This window comes from Microtus oregoni, unplaced genomic scaffold (assembly GCF_018167655.1).
Source record: "Microtus oregoni isolate MIOR12 unplaced genomic scaffold, Mior012 000113F_ref0000058, whole genome shotgun sequence".
Lineage (NCBI taxonomy): Eukaryota > Metazoa > Chordata > Mammalia > Rodentia > Cricetidae > Microtus > Microtus oregoni.
The window spans coordinates 2,866,386-2,885,987 of record NW_024544742.1 but is presented as its reverse complement, the minus strand read 5'-3'; the positions used below and the strand labels follow the sequence as shown (position 1 = coordinate 2,885,987).

Below are 19,602 nucleotides of genomic sequence, written 5' to 3'. Positions count from 1 at the left end.
AGATAAACCTGTAATTTTATTAAATTTTTACTATCTTAAGAAAATTTCTTACCTGTGCTGCCCAGATATTATTAAGATCCTGTAAAGTAAGAGCCTTTTCTTTAATGACAAAACGCAGAATCTTCTCTAGCTTTTCCACATACTGTAGCTGATGAAGACTATCTTGTAACAGTATGGATAAGATATTATTTTGTTGTATCCACTCCTAAATTTAAAACAGCACAAATATTGTTTAACTGTAGGAAATAAAAATATTCCAAAAACCAAAATAAAATTTTTCACTTATACAGATGACACAAGTGAAATCAATCTTTAATGCAGTTACTAAATATTAAAATAAGTAATTTTATAGAATTAAATTCTGCATGTAAAATGTACCCATTAAGATAACACAATTGCTGCCTTAATGGGTAATTACAAACTGCATGTAATTTAATTCTGAAATAAAGAGAAATTCCTCATCTATGAGCAGCAGTATCACATATTTTAGTTATAATGTATGAGCATAATGACTTTTATATTTCCAGTATGTTTTAGAACATTCTCTTGTAAAATGTATTCAAATACCTCATAAATGTCACATTAATTTATAACAAAAAATGCTTCTTCTTTTGCATTGTTGAGAGATGCTAATTTAATTTATCGATATAAACATAAAATCTGAGCTTAAATAAATCCTTAGTCAAAGTCTTTGTCTTAGGTATATACTATTTTCACAACAGTTAAGAAAAAAAAGCCCTCAAAGTTCTGAGTCAATCTGGTAATTAAGACTCTTGTAAGACAATGATTATTCTTCACAAATATGTATAAACAGTACTCATATTAAATTATAATTCAAGTTTTTATAACTGCTATTCACTTCAAATTAAAATGTTTTAAGTGATTCCATAGAATACTCATTCACTAGATTCCAGAAGTTTTCTCTTTAATTTAAACAAGTCACCTATATTCAGTACACATTCACAAAAGATACAGTAAGTTACTTAACGTTCTTACCAATCCATTGTTTATCAACTTAAAAAGTTCAGCAGTTTTAATTTTAAGAGTTTACTTATTTGTGTATACAGTGTGTTTTTATCATATGTTAGTGAACCATGTGTATATTATGTTTGAAGCATTCCCTGGTTGTCTAAAAGAGGGTGTGTGATTCCCTCAAATTAGAATTAGAGATATTTGCGGCAACTGGAAACCAATGGCTCTGGAAGCACAACAAATGTGCTCGAAGCCATTAAGTCATCTCTCCAGGCCTTATTATTTTTTTGTTTTGTGGTAGAAGTAATAAACACTTGGAGTTTGCTGCCAAGTTTGGTCATTAGATCCCAGATTGACAGGCAGAAAACTGAGTCTCATAAACTGTCCTCAGAAATTCCAGCCCTATACACAAAAAAATAAAGAGGCAAGTATGTTTCGATTATATAAAAAAATGGAGCTTACTGCCATTTGTTCAGCGGTTAGCCATTCTTCCTCAGAATTACCATGTTGATGTGTATAATATGATACACTTGACAGCATCTTGTTAATTTCATTCAGTGCATTCATCTTTCCATTAAAAGAAGAAATCTGCAGCAATCTATAAAAATTGTAATCAATAATAATTTTTCATGATCCATAGGAATAGCAAAGGGCTAGTGCCACATGCATAACACAAAAGCAACTCTAAAGACTGAAGTGGGAGTATCACAAAATGAAAGCCAGGGTTACACAGTGAATTCATAGCCAGCATAGACTGTTACAACCCCAAAACAAACAATAAAAACCCAAATCCAAACAAACCATTTTTTTTCAAATTGGTAAAATGGCTGCCTATCATACAGGATCCTAAATTCAATATGCAATCACCGAATAGGCAACAACATAAATCACAGTAACAGTAACTATAGGTAAAAAGTATCTCACCTGAGTATCATTTTTAACCTAAGAATGTCTAAATTTCTAATAGTTTCTTCTTGTCCTGGAATTCTTGAGGCTAAACTCTTTAGAGATTTAATAATCATTGAAATGGCATCATTTTTCACTTCACTCTTTGCTTCTCGTTTCAGTTCTTCATTAGTTATTTTTTGTAATAATTGTGGAACTACCTCAATAACTGGGATGAAGTACTTTCTTAAAGTGTGTTGAGTGAGAAACTCATAGCACTGTCCAAAAGGCCTGAAAAGAGGGAACACAAAACTTTAATATCCAATTTTTCTTCTACAGTCTAGTTTTCAAATTAGTTTCAATACGTACAAGCAAATCATGCTAAATTCAGAAAAAAAACATTTAAGAATTAAAACTCAATTATTTCCAAGTAAATAAGAGCAACTTGTATATTATGCTGAAAATATCTTAAAATATAACTTACTTAATTAGAGCTGAAATTGTTTGAATTGTTAATGCTGATCCAGTAATGAAACGATCATGCAAAATCTGGAAACCATCTAATGTGCCAAATGTGTTAATAAGATCCACTAACCAACCCTGTAAGTGAATGATAAGCATTAAATTACTTCTTTAAGAAATTACTACCTAAAATTTATGTTTTAAAACAGACAATATATAATTATAAGCCAAAAACTGTTATAAAATCACACATATATGATTTACTTGTTTAGGAAGACCCTTTAAGAGTGACTGTTTCTTTTTATATTTTTGCTCAGAAAGAGTTAACTTTTTAAATTGCATATATATTACGAGCAAAATATTGGGCTTTGATCAGCTAACATTTTCTACATTTAAGAAGTAAGTTTTAGCTGGTCGGTGGTGGCACATGCCTTTAACCTAAGCACTCGGGAAGAAGAGGTAGACAGATAGATCTCTGTGAGTTTGAGACCAGCCTGGTCTACAAGAGCTAATTCCAGGCTCCAAAGTTACAGAGAAACTCTGTCTCAAAAAACAAACAAACAGTTCCTGCTTCTACACTGAAGAGATATACCCAGAGAGTCAATCACAGCAAAGGCTGGACCAAGAGACCAGGCCTCTCCTGGCTCCATTTGAAGGAAGAGATGGGAAGGCGCCAATACAAGAACTCCTCCAACAACCTGAAAGGCAACATGACACCACCAGAAACCAGGGATCCCGAAATAAGAAGAATTGTACACCCTATTCCTGAAGAAATAGAAGAAATCGACTCAAAAGTGAACTATATGAAAATAATAGAGGACCTTAAACAGGAGGTGAAAACTGCCATAAACAATAAGAGATTACAAACAAAAAGGTAGAGGAAATGAATAAATCGCTCAAAGACACGCAAGAAAACCAAGAGAAACAAGAAAAAGCAATCAAACAGGTTAGGAAAGTGGTTCAAGACATGAAGAATGAAATGGAAGCAATGAAGAAAGCACAAACCGAGGGAAGAATGGAGATGGAAAATCTGGGTAAACGAACAGGAACGACAGAGACAAGTACTAACAACAGATTACAAGAGATAGAAGAGAGAATATCAGACACTGAAGACACCATAAAGAAAATAAACACACTGATCAAAGAAAACAGCAAAACCAACAAATTCTCATCACAAAACATTCAGGAAATTTGGGACACAATAAAAAGACCAAACCTAAGAATAATTGGAGTAGAAGAACGAGAAGAAGTGCAGCTCAACGGTACAGAAAATATACTTAATAAAATTATAGAAGAAAACTTTCCCAACCTGAAGAAAGAGGTACCTATGAAGGTTCAAGAAGCATACAGAACACCAAATAGGCTGGATCAAAAAAAAAAACATCCCGCCGGGCGATGGTGGCGCACGCCTTTAATCCCAGCACTCGGGAGGCAGAGGCAGGCGGATCTCTGTGAGTTCGAGACCAGCCTGGTCTACAGAGCGAGTTCCAGGACAGGCTCCAAAGCCACAGAGAAACCCTGTCTCAAAAAAAAAAATCCCCTCGCCATATAATAATCAAAACACAAAATATACAGAATAAAGAAAGAATATTAAGAGCCGCAAAGGAAAAAGGCCAAGTTACTTATAAAGGTAAACCTATCAGACTTACACCTGACTTCTCTATGGAAACCATGAAAGCCAGAAGGTCCTGGATAGATGTACTGCAAAAACTAAGAGATCATGGATGCAAGCCCAGACTACTATATCCAGCCAAGCTTTCGTTCACTATAAATGGAGAAAACAAAATTTTCCAGGATAAAAACAAATTTAAACAATACGTAGCCACAAATCCAGCCTTACAGAAAATTATAGAAGGAAAATCACTAACCAAGGAGTCCAACAATGCCCACAATAACTCAGTCATCTAGAGACCTTTCACCAGCGCAACTCAAAGAAGGGAAACACACAAACCCTACTACTAAAAAAGTGACCGGAGTTAACAACCACTGGTCATTAATATCACTTAAGGTCAATGGGCTCAACTCACCTATAAAAAGGCACAGGCTAAGGGATTGGATACGAAAACAGGATCCAACATTCTGCTGTCTACAAGAAACACACCTCAACCAGAAAGACAGGCACCTACTCAGAGTAAAGGGCTGGGAAAAGGCTTATCAAGCAAATGGACCTAAGAAACAAGCACCTGTGGCCATCCTAATTTCTAACAAAGTTGACTTCAAACTTAAATCAATCAGAAGAGATGTAGAGGGGCATTTTATACTCATAACAGGAACAATTCATCAGGATAAAGTCTCAATCCTGAAAATCTACGCCCCTAATATAAAAGCGCCCACGTATGTAAAAGAAACATTACTAAAACTCAAGGCAGCCATCAAACCACACACACTAATAGTAAGAGACTTCAACACTCCTCTCTCACCAATGGACAGGTCAATCAAACAGAAACCTAACAGAGAAATTAGAGAATTAATGGAGGTAATGAAGCAAATGGACTTAACAGACATCTATAGATTATTCCACCCAAAGAGGAAAGAATATACCTTCTTCTCTGCAGCTCATGGAACCTTCTCAAAAATTGACCACATACTTGGTAACAAAGCGAACTTACACAGTTACAAAAAAATATTAGTAACCACCTGTGTCTTATCAGATCACCATGGATTAAAGTTAGAATTCAACAACAATGCTACCCCCAGAAAGCCTACAAACTCATGGAAACTGAACAGTCAACTACTGAACCATACCTGGATTAAGGAAGAAATTAAGAAAGAAATTAAAGTCTTCCTTGAATTCAATGAAAATAAAGAAACAACATACTCGAACTTATGGGACACTATGAAAGCAGTCCTAATAGGAAAGTTCATAGCACTAAGTGCCCACTTAAAGAAAACAGAGAAAGCTCATATTGAAGACCTAACAGCCCACCTGGAAGCTCTAGAAAATAAAGAAGCAGACTCACCTAGGAGGAGTAGAAGATTGGAAATAATCAAACTGAGGGCTGAAATCAACAAAATAGAAACACAGAAAACAATCCAAAGAATCAATGAAACAAAAAGCTGGTTCCTGGAGAAAATCAACAAGATTGATAAACCCCTATCCAAACTAATCAAATGGCAGAGAGAGAATACGCAAATTAATAAGATCAGAAATGAAAAGGGGGACATAACCACAGACACAGAGGAAATTCAGAGAATCATCAGATCTTATTACAAAAGCCTGTATAACACAAAACTGGAAAATGTAAAAGAAATGGACACTTTTTTAGATAAATACCATATACCAAAGTTACACCAGGACCAGGTGAACAATCTAAACAGACCTGTTGGTCGCGAAGAATTAGAAGCTGTTATCAAAAACCTCCCTACCAAAAAAAGCCCAGGACCAGATGGTTTCAATGAGGAATTCTACCAGAACTTCAAGAAGAGCTAATACCTATACTCCTTAATGTATTCCACAATATAGAAACAGAAGGGTCATTACCTAATTCCTTTTATGAAGCTACAGTTACTCTGATACCAAAACCACACAAAGACTCAACCAGGAAAGAGAATTACAGGCCAATCTCACTCATGAACATCGACGCAAAAATCCTCAACAAAATACTGGCAATCCGAATCCAAGAACACATCCGAAATATTATCCATTATGATCAAGTAGGCTTCATTCCTGAGATGCAGGGCTGGTTCAACATACGAAAATCTATCAATGTAATCCAGCATATAAATAAACTGAAAGAAAATAAGCATATGATCATCTCATTAGATGCTGAAAAAGCATTCGACAAAATTCAACATCCATTTATGTTAAAAGTCTTGGAGAGATTAGGGATACAAGGGTCATACCTAAATATAATAAAAGCTATATACAGCAAGCCGACAGCTAACATCAAATTAAACGGAGAGAAACTCAAAGCCATCCCGCTTAACTCAGGAACACAACAAGGATGTCCACTCTCGCCATACCTCTTCAATATAGTACTTGAAGTTCTAGCAATAGCAATAAGACATCATAATGGGATCAAGGGGATTCGAATTGGAAAGGAAGAAGTTAAACTTTCGTGATTCGCAGATGATATGATAGTTTACATAAGCGACCCCCAAAACTCCACCAAAGAACTTTTACAGCTGATAAACACCTTTAGTAATGTGGCAGGATACAAAATCAACTCCAAAAAATCAGTCGCCCTCTTATACACAAAGGATAGGGTAGGGAAGCAGAGAGGAAAATCAGAGAAGCTTCACCATTCACGATAGCCACAAACAGCATAAAATATCTTGGGGTAAATCTAATTAAGGAAGTGAAAGATCTATTTGACAAGAACTTTAAGGCATTGAAGAAAGAAATTGAAGAGGATACCAAAAAATGGATGGATCTACCTTGCTCTTGGATTGGGAGGATCAACATAGTAAAAATGGCAATTCTACCTAAGGCAATTTATAGATTCAATGCAATCCCCATCAAGATCCCATCAAAATTCTTCACAGATTTGGAGAGGACAATAATCAACTTTATATGGAAAAACAAAAAACCCAGGATAGCCAAAACAATCCTATACAATAAAGGATCTTCTGGAGGCATTACCATCCCTGACTTCAAACTCTATTACAGAGCTACAGTAATGAAAACAGTGTGGTACTGGCATAAAAACAGAGAAGTCGACCAATGGAATCGTAGAGAAGACCCGGATTTTAACCCACAAGCCTATGAACACCTCATTTTTGATAAAGGAGCCAAAAGTATACAATGGAAGAAAGAAAGCATCTTCAACAAATGGTGCTGGCACATCTGGATGTCAACCTGTAGAAGAATGAAAATAGACCCACATCTTTCACCAGGCACAAAACTCAAGTCCAAATGGATTAAAGACCTCAATATCAGCCCGAACACACTGACCCTGATAGAAGAGAAAGTGGGAAACACCCTAGAACAGATGGGCACAGGAGATCGCTTCCTATGTATAACCCCAGAAGCACAGACATTAAGGGCAACATTGAATAAATGGGACCTACTAAAACTGAGAATCTTCTGCAAAGCAAAGGACACTATCACTAAGACACAAAGGCAACCTACTGACTGGGAGAAGATCTTTACCAACCCCGCAACTGACAAAGGTCTGATATCCAAAATATATAGAGAACTCAAGAAACTAGACTTTAAAATGCTAATTAACCCAATTAAAAAATGGGGCATTGATCTGAACAGAGAATTCTCAAAAGAAGAAGTTCAAATGGCCAAAAGACACTTAAGGTCATGCTCAACCTCCTTAGCAATCAGGGAAATGCAAATCAAAACAACTTTGAGATATCATCTTACACCTGTCAGAATGGCTAAAGTCAAAAACACCAAGGATAACCTTTGCTGGAGAGGCTGTGGAGGAAGGGGTACCCTCATCCATTGCTGGTGGGAATGCAATCTTGTGCAACCACTATGGAAGTCAGTGTTTCGGTTTCTCAGGAAATTCGGGATCAACCTACCCCTGGACCCAGCAATACCACTCTTGGGAATATACCCAAGAGAGGCTCTATCAAATGACAAAAGCATTTGTTCAACTATGTTCATAGCAGTATTATTTGTAATAGCCAGAACCTGGAAACAACCTAGATGCCCTTCAATGGAAGAATGGATGAAGAAAGTATGGAATATATACACGCTAGAGTACTACGCTGCGGTAAAAAACAATGACTTCTCGAATTTTGCATGCAAATGAATGGAAATAGAAAACACTATCCTGAGTGAGGTATCCCAGACCCGAAAAGATGAACATGGGATGTACTCACTCATAATTGGTTTCTAGCCATAAATAAGGGTCACGGAGTCTACAATAGGTGAATCTAAAGAAGCTACGTAAGAAGGGGAACCCAAGGAAAAACATATAGTTATCCTCTTGGCTAAGGGAAGTAGACAAAATTGCCAGGGAGAAAATAGGGATCTTGGTGGGGTGGGATGGGGGTAAGGGGAGATGGGGAGAGAAAAGTTAGAAGGGAAGGAGGTCGGGCCTTGGGAAAACAGGAGGATTGGGATAAAGGAAGGTTGGACCGGGGAGCACGGAACCACAATTCTTAGTTAAGGGAGCCACTTTAGGGTTGGCAAGAGACCTGACCCTAGAGGGGCTCCCAGGTGCCCAAGCTGAGGTCCCCAATTAGTTCCTTGGGCAGTTGAGGATAGGGAACCTGAAATGACCCTATCCTAGAGCAATACTGACGAATACCTTGCATATCATCATAGAACCTTCATCTGGTGATGGATGGAGATAGAGACAGAGATGCACACTGGAGCACTGGATTGAGCTCCCAAGGTCCCAATGAGGAACAGAAGGAGGGAGAACATGAGCAAAGAATTCGGGACCACGAGGCGTGCATCCACCCACTGAGACAGTGGAGCTGATCTACGGGGAGCTCACCAAGGCCAGCTGGACTGTGACCGAAAAAGCATGGGATAAAACTGGACTCTCTGAGCATGGCGAACAATGGGGGCTGATGAGACACCAAGGACAATGGCAGGGGGTTTTGATCCTACTTAATGTGCTGGCTTTGTGGGAGCCTAGCCAGTTTGGATGTTCACCTTCCTAGATATGGACGGAGGAGGGAGGACCTAGGACTTAACACAGGGAAGGGAACCTGGACTGCTCTGTGGAGAGGGAGGGGGAGAGGAGTTGGGGGAGGGGGAAAAGGGTGGGAGGAGGGGGAGAAGGGTGGGAGGAGCGGGAGAAGGGTGGGAGGAGGGGAAGGGAAATGGGAGGCTGGGAGGAGGTGGAAACTTGTTTTTTGTTTATGTTTTTTTTTTCTTCTTTTCGCAATTAAAAAAAGAAAAAAAATACAAAAAAAACAAAAAAAACTGGACTCTCTGAACATGAACATGGAGAACAATGAGGGGTGATGAGACGCAAAGGACAATGGCACGGGGGTTTGATCCTAGGTAATGTGATGGCTTTGTGGGAGCCTAGCCAGTTTGGATGTTCACCTTCCTAGATATGGACGGAGGTGGGAGGTCCTAGGTCTTACCACAGGACAGAAAACCCTGACTGATCTTTGGACTGGAGAGGGAGAGGGAAAGGAGTGGGGGGAGGGGGAGAAAGGTGGGAGGAGGGGGCGTAGGGTGGGAGGAGGGGGAGGGAAATGGGAGGCTGGGAGGAGGTGGAAACTTGTTTTTTTGTTTTTTTTCTCCTTTTCTCAATAAAAAAATAAATTAAAACAAACAAACAAACAAACAAAAAAAGAAACAACAACAACAACAAAAAGGTGAATTTTAAAATTAAAAAATTGGAAAAATAAACATGTTTAATTAAAAAGGCCTGTGAGTCTTTTGTTCTAAAAATCAATTTTAAGAGAAAATAGAAATAGTAATGGAGAGAGAATAATGAACCTGCAGGGGAAATATTTTCTGAATTTATATAGAAAAGGGACTCCAAAAAATGTTCAGTCTGCAAAATGCTTGCCAGGCCAGACTGATGTAAAAAACATAAGTGTGGCTGCAAGTGACTGTACTCCCAGCAATGATGATGCAGACGGGAGGATGCCCAGGACTTGATGGTCACCTTGTCATGTCTATCACTGACCTCCAGGTTCATGGAACGCTCCTAAGTCAAAAGTTAAAATGAAGTGCAATTGAGAAGGATACCTAACACTGACCTGTAGTTGTGCGGGACCCAATTCCAGTTAAATATCACCCTCCCATACACAAATACACACCAAAACAAAACAAAAAGTACAACATTAAACAATGCTACAGAAAAGTCAAATTCTTGAAAAATAAATCAGTATAAGCTATTGCTAATTTTAAGAGATGAGAAACTAAATAAAGACTAAAACTACTAGGTTTATGGTTGTTTCCACTTTTGTTTATAAATTCCTAATGTTATCTGAAAGTAAAATGAATTCAGTTTGTAAACTCTGTATGAGTTAGAACTTTATAAAAACCTTGAAAATTGGTTAAACATACAATAAATTAAACATAGTGCCAAAAAAACCCAGTTGAATCAAAAGGAGAAATAATTTTGTAGTAACCTGCCAGGAGGCTACCTGAGGTGCTAACTTTTATGTTAAATGGCTTAAGACAGAAGAGTAAAGATAAGTCAAGAGAAGAATGGTATGAAAACATACTGGAACTACAGAGCAGACAGACTACTAAGACAAATTACTTAATAAAGAATATAAAAGTGAGGTATTCAAGCAATCTGAGGTAGGATTTAAAAATTAAAAAATTTTAGCCGGGCGGTGGTAGTGCACGCCTTTAATCTCAGCACTCGGGAGGCAGAGGCAGGCGGATCTCTGTGAGTCCGAGGCCAGCCTGGTCTACAGAGCTAGTTCCGGGACGGACACCAAAGCTACAGAGAAACCCTGTCTCGAAAAACAAAAAAAACAAAAAAAAAATTAAAAAATTTTAAAGCAGCTATGCACATAGAAAAGAATATATATGGTGGGTCATCTCTTCAGGCTTTAAGTCCATGTCCATACATTAAAAGTATTCCTTTTCTTGCCCAAGTTCAAAAATACTATAAAATGTGAAATTTCAACAAATGTTAAGATTGTGGAAAGAAAACCAGACAATCAGACAGACCTATTTGAAAAGTATTAATATCAGGTATTCTTAAGAGCTATAAGAAATACTGACGAAAACCTGAAGGTAACTAGAAAAAAATATAAGCAAATTGAGTACACCAGTGAGGACAAAAAAAAATTAAAAAACCTATCATTATAGATAAAAATATAACACATTCAACAGTAAGTCTGAACAAGGCAGATTTAACTACTAGAAATTTAATATGCGTAATTTTAACTCCTAAAGTCAGATAAGAAAAAGCTGTATTGATCCCAAAGGATTTATAAATCACCACCCATGGAGAAAAATACAGAACATAATGTTCAAAAAAGGCAAAGATGGAGTTTATTTGAATGCTATACAAAAGATCTTCCCAATTTTGAGAACAGAAATATATAAATTTAAGAAGTCATAAAAATCTAAGAAGACACAAGCAAGAACTCATACGCATTACTGTGAAATCATGACCAAGAAACAGAAAGTAGATTTGGCGGTTTGAATAAGATGATCCCCACAGACACATACATCTAAATATTTGGTCCTACTGGGTGAACTGTTTATGAAAGGTTGTTAGTATGGCCTTGTTGAAGAAGGTGTGACCTTGCTGGGGGTGTGTCACTGGCTTTGATGTTTCAAGACATCAAGCAAAGTGTCTCACTCTGTGTATAACTTACAGATCAGATGTGTGAGCTTTTAGCTGTTGATTCAGTCTGCCTGCTCCCACACTCCCCACCACAATGGTCATGGACTAGATCTCTGAAACTATAAGAAAGCCTCTAATTAAATGCTTTCTTTCATAGCTGCCATGGTCATGGTGTCATTTTACAGCAATAAAAAAGTAACTAAGATACCAGAAAAGAACCTTAAGAAAGATGCATATCCATATAAACTCAGAATCATCATTAGGAACCCTGCAAATCAGGATTAATTACATATTTGAAAGTTTTAGAGAAAGGAGAATGAAACAAACCAATCTGAAAGACAAATTTAAAATAAACCTGTATGGTATTTTTTCAAGATATAATTTCCCCACATTTTATTTTGGGCCTCTATATTCTACTCTAAACTTCCAAAACCTATACCAACACAGTAAAAATATTATAGCAGACAAAATATGTACCAAAATGCAGAGCTACCAACTGTAAGAAACAAATATTCACAAACTGAATTGAGAACTGGTCAGAACATTAAATACCATACTTTAATGATGGGTAACAGTCATACAAAAGTTCAGGAGAAGCCGGGCAGTGGTTGCGCACGCCTTTAATCCCAGGAGGCAGAGGCAGGAGGGTCTCTGAGTTCAAGGCCAGCCTGGTCTACAAGAGCTAGTTCCAGGACAGGAACCAAAAGCTATGGAGAAACCCTGTCTCGAAAAATCAAAAAAAAAAAAAAGTTCAGGAGAATCTACAAAACAAGCACACATTCCCCCACAAATTAACAGAAGATGCTTTCCCAAGAGCCGATGAAGCATTTATCAGCCTACACTACATCACAAGATAATATCCAAGACTAATAAAACAGAATGTTTTTCAGAACATAATGCAATGAAACAAGAAATCAAAAGAAAAAAGCGTAATTATAAATAAAACAGAAATTAAATTATACATTAGAAACAATCTATCTCTCAAAGAGCAAAAGACAACTGAAATTAAGATAATTAAAACAAGTAAAAAAATCAAACATAGGATGCAAAAAAGTTATTGTAGGGGGAAGTCTAGAATTATGAGAAAAAGGGTTTCAAACCGGCAACTCAGCCACATCTTATTCTTTTCTTCTACAGTGCTAATGTTTTAACTCAACTTTGGGCATGCTAGAAAGGCACTGTACAAATAAATTACACCCCCCCCAGGTCCACACTATGAACCAAAAGGAAAAACCAAACACAAAGTTGGAAGAAAATGGAACACATTTGAATGTATACAATGGAAATAAATGTAGAGAAGAATATGAAAAGCATCAAGAAAAATGGATAAAGCCAAGTCTGATTATAGGCATTACAAGTTCTACAGAAATAAAACAATTGTAGTACTTTAGTGTAATGAATTAGATAAACTGGATAAAAGAAGAAACTTCTAGAATTATCCAAACTAATCCTACACTAGAGAATATTATTGAATTAGTAATTAAGAACTCAATAGCTGGGTGTGTGTTGACAAAAGCCTGTGATCCCTCCACAGATTAAGTGAAAACAAGACAATATGAGATTCAGGGCCATAACTATTGATAGTCTATCAGTATGGGCTGGAAGAAACTCCAACAAAATGATCAAGGACCAAAGCGTATTCTTCCTGAGGGCAATCATATTTCAATATTTAACTACTAACCAATATGATGTATCACATTAACAGAATAAAACACCAGAAAACCAAAATAATCTGTTAATGCAAAAACCAGTAACAAGCAAAATCCAACCACCTAAGCACCCAACAATTATTTCAACATAACAATGGTCACACTAGAGAAGAATCAAAGTTAATGTAATACTCAATGTAGTAACAAAATGTTTTTAAGATTAGGAATGCCAATTTTTTTACATTTCATGGCCAAGATAATATTAATGTCTAAGTTTCAAATATTATACAAGAACAGATATACAGTTAAAAAAAAACAAGGCACAAAATTTCCTACTTTTTAAAAGATGTACTCTATCACTTTATATTCCCTCTTAGATTTTATTTCTGTGTATGTGTTCACATGATAAAACTGTATTATTCTTTGTATGCTTTTTTAAAAAATGGTTGGTTATTCTACATAGTTCAACTATATTTGAGACACCACAAACCCATTAAAAGTGACACTAAGACATAAAAAAATCTACAAATCTATTAATAAGTATTTTTAGTTCTTTAGATGAGAAAGTATTTTCTTGCTTAATGAACATGTTATAACATTTACTAGTATAAAGCACAACTTTCATTTCAAGTTAAGAATAAAATAATTATTACTTGATTCAATATTCACATTTTGATGAACACTAAGATTTACTTTTAGAGAATCAAATTCTAATAACTGCCTAATGGTAAGTGAAAATGGAAATTTAAATGTGAATTTTCAGCATCTATTAAAAAGTATTTTTTGTTTTTTAAGAACATATACACACAAACACACACATGCATGTACATGCGGACTTAAAGCACAAAGAAGACAACATGCAGTCAATATTTGTCCTATAGTAGTTAAATTGTCTAACATCAGAGGAAACACAAAATTAATAAATACAAAGAATCATTTTTCCCTGAGAAAAAAATATAAATTAATTTTCAGCAAGCATACTTATCAATCAATTAGTTAGTGTGTTATATGTTTTCTTCAGGTTTTAGTTATAATGTTACCAGGAATTCCATGATTATGAACCAACAATACACATTAAATAAAAAAACTGCATAAAGCAAGGTTACATATTTAGATTGGCTATTGTTATTTTAAGCAGTACATTTTATTTAAATGCAAGTTTGTAGCAGTATTTATATATAACAAATGCTAAAAATAGTTAATACTGGATCTTTAAAACAAACCAACATACTTTTGGTAAACGTAGGTCTGGAGAACAGGCAAAGAGTTCATCTTCAGGAAACTGAACACTTGAGGACACTGACTCACAAGGACGTGCACCATTACAGATATGAAATTTGCAATGAGGATTTAAGGCCATTGCTAGAAGTTCTAGAAACAGACAGCAGTCCTGAGACAACTTCGTCACACAAAGCTCCACTAGGCGATGGGTATTGTTAATAATATACCTCTGTTAAACAAGTAATAGTTAGGGAGACAATATGGTTTACATTAAGAACAGACTACAATTTCACATACAGAAAATTTCATTCTTGTTAATCATCTTTTCATTCATTTCTGCAGTAATTATGTGAAATTTCTTACACAGCACTACTGTGAACAAATTAACATTTTCATTATAGTAATATTCAATTCACTGTATAATTTTATGTTTCAGAACCACCTGCAATCTTAGCACTTAGAAAATATAAACAGGAAGATTTTAGGCCAGTTCAACTGTATAATGAGCCCAGTGATATAAAAATTCTATGTCATATGAGAATATTAAAATAAAACCTAAAAAAGATTTCTAATGATGTATCAGCAATGGATTGCTTATAACTAACTACACTGTGTACACAAAATAAATGCAACAGTATTTTCTCACCCTGGTATGTTGCAGTCTAGAAGCAAAAATCAAAAGTCTAAACATTCTTTATTCACTACAAACATTAAGTCTTAATTGATAAATCAAACATTACTTCCAAACTTTGCATTAACTGACAATTAAAAAGTAAATTCTGAAGTTTACAGCACGTCTGCATAAACACACATATAGCCAGGCGATGGTGGTGCAGGCCTTTAATCCCAGCACTCGGGAGGCAGAGGCAGGCGGATCTCTGTGAGTTCGAGACCAGCCTGTTCTACAAAAGCTAGTTCCAGGACAGGCTCCAAAGCCACAGAGAAACCCTGTCTCAAAAAACCAAAACACACACACACACACACACACACACACACACACACACACACACACACACACACACACGCAGGCCCTGGCCATTTTTGAAAAATTTAAGTGACATTCTGCCCATAAAAAATATGTATGTTTCACAACTCATGGTTACTTGCAGTTCATAAATGACTGCCTTGTCATTCAGTAACTTGTTAAAAAGACTTCTATATTGTCATTAAAAGAAAACTGAGTCTCTTGCCAAGTCTAAGTTCAAGTCTCTTGCCAACTCTAAGTTCAAGTCTCTTGCCAACTCTAAGGTGGCTCCCTTAACTAAGAATTGTGCTTCCGTGCTCCCCTATCCAACCTTCCTTTATCCCAATCCTCCTTTTTCCCCAAGTTCCCCCCATTCTCCCCTTCTCCCTTTTCTCTCCCCATCTCCACTTACCCCCATCCCACCCCACCCCCAAGATCTCAATTTTCTCCCTGGCCATTTTGTCTACTTCCCATAGCCAAGAGGACAACTATATGTTTTTCCTTTGGTTCACCTTCTTACTTAGCTTCTTTGGGATCACCAATTGTAGACTCCGTGACCCTTGTTTATGGCTAGAAACCAATTATGAGTGAGTACATCCCATATTCATCTTTTTGGGTCTGAGCCTAGCCAGTTTGGATGTTCACCTTCCTAGAAATGGACGGAGAGGGGAGGACCTAGGACTTACCACAGGGCAGGGAACCCTGACTGCTCTTTGGACTGGAGAGGGAGGGGGAGAGGAGTGGGGGGAAAGGGGAGAAGGGTGGGAGGAGGGGGAGGGAAATGAGAGGCTGGGAGGAGGTGGAAACTTGTTTTTTTTCTCCTTTTCTCAATAAAAAATGGAAAAAAAAGAGAGCAATATGAATAAACAAAAAAAAAAGAAAAAAGAAAACTGAGATGCAGGAAAAGATGGCTCAGCGGTTAAGAGCACTGCCTGCTTTCCCAAGGTACTGAGTTCAATTCCCAGCAACCACATGGTGGTTCACAACCATCACATAATGAGATTTTGTGGGAGGAGGGAAGGAGGTGGAAATTTTCTTTTTTTTTTTTTAAAGATCTGCTACTATTTATTTATTTATTTATTTATTTATTTATTTATTTATTATGTATACACTATTCTGTCTGTATGTCTGAAGGCCAGATGAGGGCGCCAGACATCTTTACAGATGGTTGTGAGCCACCATGTGGTTGCTGGGAATTGAACTCAGGACCTTTGGAAGAGCAGGCAATGCTCTTAACCACTGAGCCATCTCTCCAGCCCAGAAATTTTCAATAAAAAATAAATAAATTAAAAAAATAAAAGAAAAATGAAATCTTATGATGGATCAATAGTAGTTTAAGTTATTTCTGTTCTAAGCTATAATCCATCTGAGAATACAAAATTATGTTTGACGTTTTCAGTGTCAAAATTAAAGTTTGAACTTCCAAAATATTTTAGTATTAATTTGTGACTTATATTTCAAAAAGAAAATTAAACTTTTATCTTCCAGGGTCAAGGTAAGTATAAGTTTCTTTGCTTGCTTCTACATGAAAACTGCTAAGTAATTTTATCATTATCAGTTAGTGTTTCAGCTATATTGAGACATTATTCCCCAATTTAGAAATATATTTTAAAAATAAACACAACTGTGGATAACTTAGAATCAATACTATCACACATCTGGTAAACTATATTGTTACAAGATACTTGAATTCCTAGAGGCAGATTTTATTTAAAACTGTACTTAAAACCCCACGCAAGATTTACCTAAAAAAAAAACTCCTCCTTCCAAATTATATCACACCTATTAATAAAGTTGATACTTTATTATTATTACCAATAATATTTTTCAAACAGACTCATAGAAATCATTATATAAAACCAAATCTCCCTTTTACAAAACTCACATGAATTTCAAATTTCCATCCACTCAGTGCCTCATCCATAAGTATTTTGGTAAAAGATACAGTTAAAACATCTCGAAAAAAACGCTGACAAGCTTCACTTTTAGCATCAAGGCCTATGAAAAAGTATAATAAAACAGATAAAAACATTCCTATAGCCAAGTTTGTGACTACATATAACATACTGTTAGAAACTGGTGTGTTTTCTAATCCACATAGAATATTATATAGTGTTTGAGAGAATTAGCATTAATATAAAAACTCAGGATAGAATTCAGAAAAACTACATGAAAAACTCATCAAGGAATTGCAACAACTGAAAATGTCTCAGAACATCATGTAGCTTAACATTTTCTGATGTCAGTTAAACCTAAAACACTACTTAAAAAGAAAGGCATCTCTGCTTCACATGATGCCCCAAAATAAGGGAAAGCCCTATAAACTGAAAGTGAATCATTATCAAGCATAATTTAGAATTCTGGTTCAGCTTACACTGTACTGTAAAATGCCCTGTACGTATGTGACATCTTCTGAATTAAGAAGATCTCTCTACAGTTGCTAAAGAGATACGTCACCAGTTAAAAGAATGAATGTACTGTTTTTGGAAAAAACATTGTTTAAGTCCCAACACTTCCACCACAGATTCATAAAACACTAGTAACTCTAGCTCCAGGGTATCCTATACCTTCTGGCCTTCATGGACTCCTCAAGTCATAGGCATATTTCCCCATAGAGACAGATATACATGTATAGATCTGATTGAAAAAATTGACACAAGGACCAAAGATATATAAATATGCCATCTCATTTCAAGGACTTGAAAAATGATCATTACATTAAGTTGGTTTATCGTTTGCCTTTGAAGACTTAAAAAGTAAAGAATATTATACAAATTCCTAATCAGTGGTAAGAATGCACAATACCTGACATGATAAAACAGAAAAAAAAACCTGTCCATTCTAGGATCTAGGACATAATTCAGTTAGTAATGTCTTTAACTTATACGTCTAAGACCTAAGTTTGATTCCTAAGTTTATACAAAAATAACATGTAATCTCAGTGCTTGGAGAGGATAAAAAGATTCCTGGGGGGAAAAAAAGATTCCTGGAGCTCCCTAAACTACGTGACAAGTGCTAAGACTGACATTCCCAAATGTCAGGTCTTCTCTGTCCTCTCTATGTACAATCATACACACATGCTCACCTGTACATACAGACACAGATAAAAATTTAAACTACAGCTATGCTGCAAAAGTAAAAACTAGACTTTATTATTTCTTTTCCTGTGGTTGCTTCACGGCAAAAGACCCCATATTTCAAAATATCCATGTTCCTTTTGAAAAACAAAAGACCTCTTTTTCTTCATTAAAGAAAGCAAACATGTAAGAATATTTATTAGAAAATATACATGTAGTAGTAATGGAAAAACAATTTTCAAAAAATATCAGGGGCTTTCATTATCACATAATTTTATTTACTGGCATTCTAGTCAATAAAATAGCATGTTTGGGTAATTTTTGCTGAAATAATTTTATAAATAAATGTCTCAATGCCTTAAATCTAAATTTCACCAAAAATACAAGAAATTATATAGCTATCAAAAAGCAAAACTTTTAAATTGTAAATAATCCTTAATGTGTATTATAATTTAAAATGAATGTGAATTAAACTTTATTGCCTTCTTAGAAACATGTAAGTACACATAAAATCCTGCTTCAAATTTTACAAGTTCAGATTGCTTTTTATTTGTCATGTTAAATATTTTTCATGTTTTTTAAAATTCATTTTTTTTTAAAATCCACTCCATATTCAATTCCTCTGGCCATTTTCCTACTGGCATTTTGAAATCCTATGGTCCAATGTTTAAATAGGCCTTAACCTCTATGTATCAACCTTAAGACTAATCTAATGTAATGTGAAAATGACTACAGATCAGCAGTTTTCTATCTCCGGGTCTCAACCCCTTTGGCAAACCTCCATCTCCAAAAAACTTGAAATTATGATCCTTAACCATAAAAAACTTATGGTTATAAAATAAGGACAAAAATATTTTATGATTGGAGCCACCACAATATGAAGAACTGTACTAAAGTGTTACAGATTAGACGGTTCAGAACCACTCTATAAAGTTTGCAACAGCCTCAGGCTCTCCAAAAATATGTGGACAAAAGTTTAATTTTCCATTTCATTTCCCTGACCAGGTCACTACAACTAAACATAAAAGTTTAGGTGAGATCAAAATACTTTCCTTCTTCATTATTTATAATTGTAAGGAGGGTGTAAGACATGTTTAAGTGAATAAATGTCACTAAGGCTGACACAGATTTCTAAACATATAGGATATCAATAAAACTAACCCCGTTAATAAACATAATGAGTAACATGG

At 35.7% G+C, this 19,602-nt stretch overlaps 1 protein-coding gene across 1 annotated transcript in view; it reads right to left on the bottom strand.

The window, feature by feature from the left end:
• LOC121443862 (probable ubiquitin carboxyl-terminal hydrolase FAF-X) overlaps positions 1 to 19,602 on the bottom strand; it is a gene marked incomplete at its 3' end in the record, with an annotated part of 122,774 nt that overhangs the window by 90,129 nt on the left and 13,043 nt on the right. Inside the window, exons 4-9 of the mRNA XM_041645613.1 lie at positions 17,221 to 17,333; positions 14,382 to 14,600; positions 2,342 to 2,457; positions 1,897 to 2,148; positions 1,435 to 1,570; positions 53 to 205 (exon numbers count right to left, since the gene is read on the bottom strand). Of these exons, the coding sequence (XP_041501547.1) occupies positions 53 to 205; positions 1,435 to 1,570; positions 1,897 to 2,148; positions 2,342 to 2,457; positions 14,382 to 14,600; positions 17,221 to 17,333 (989 nt within the window). The remainder of the gene's footprint in view (positions 1 to 52; positions 206 to 1,434; positions 1,571 to 1,896; positions 2,149 to 2,341; positions 2,458 to 14,381; positions 14,601 to 17,220; positions 17,334 to 19,602) is intronic.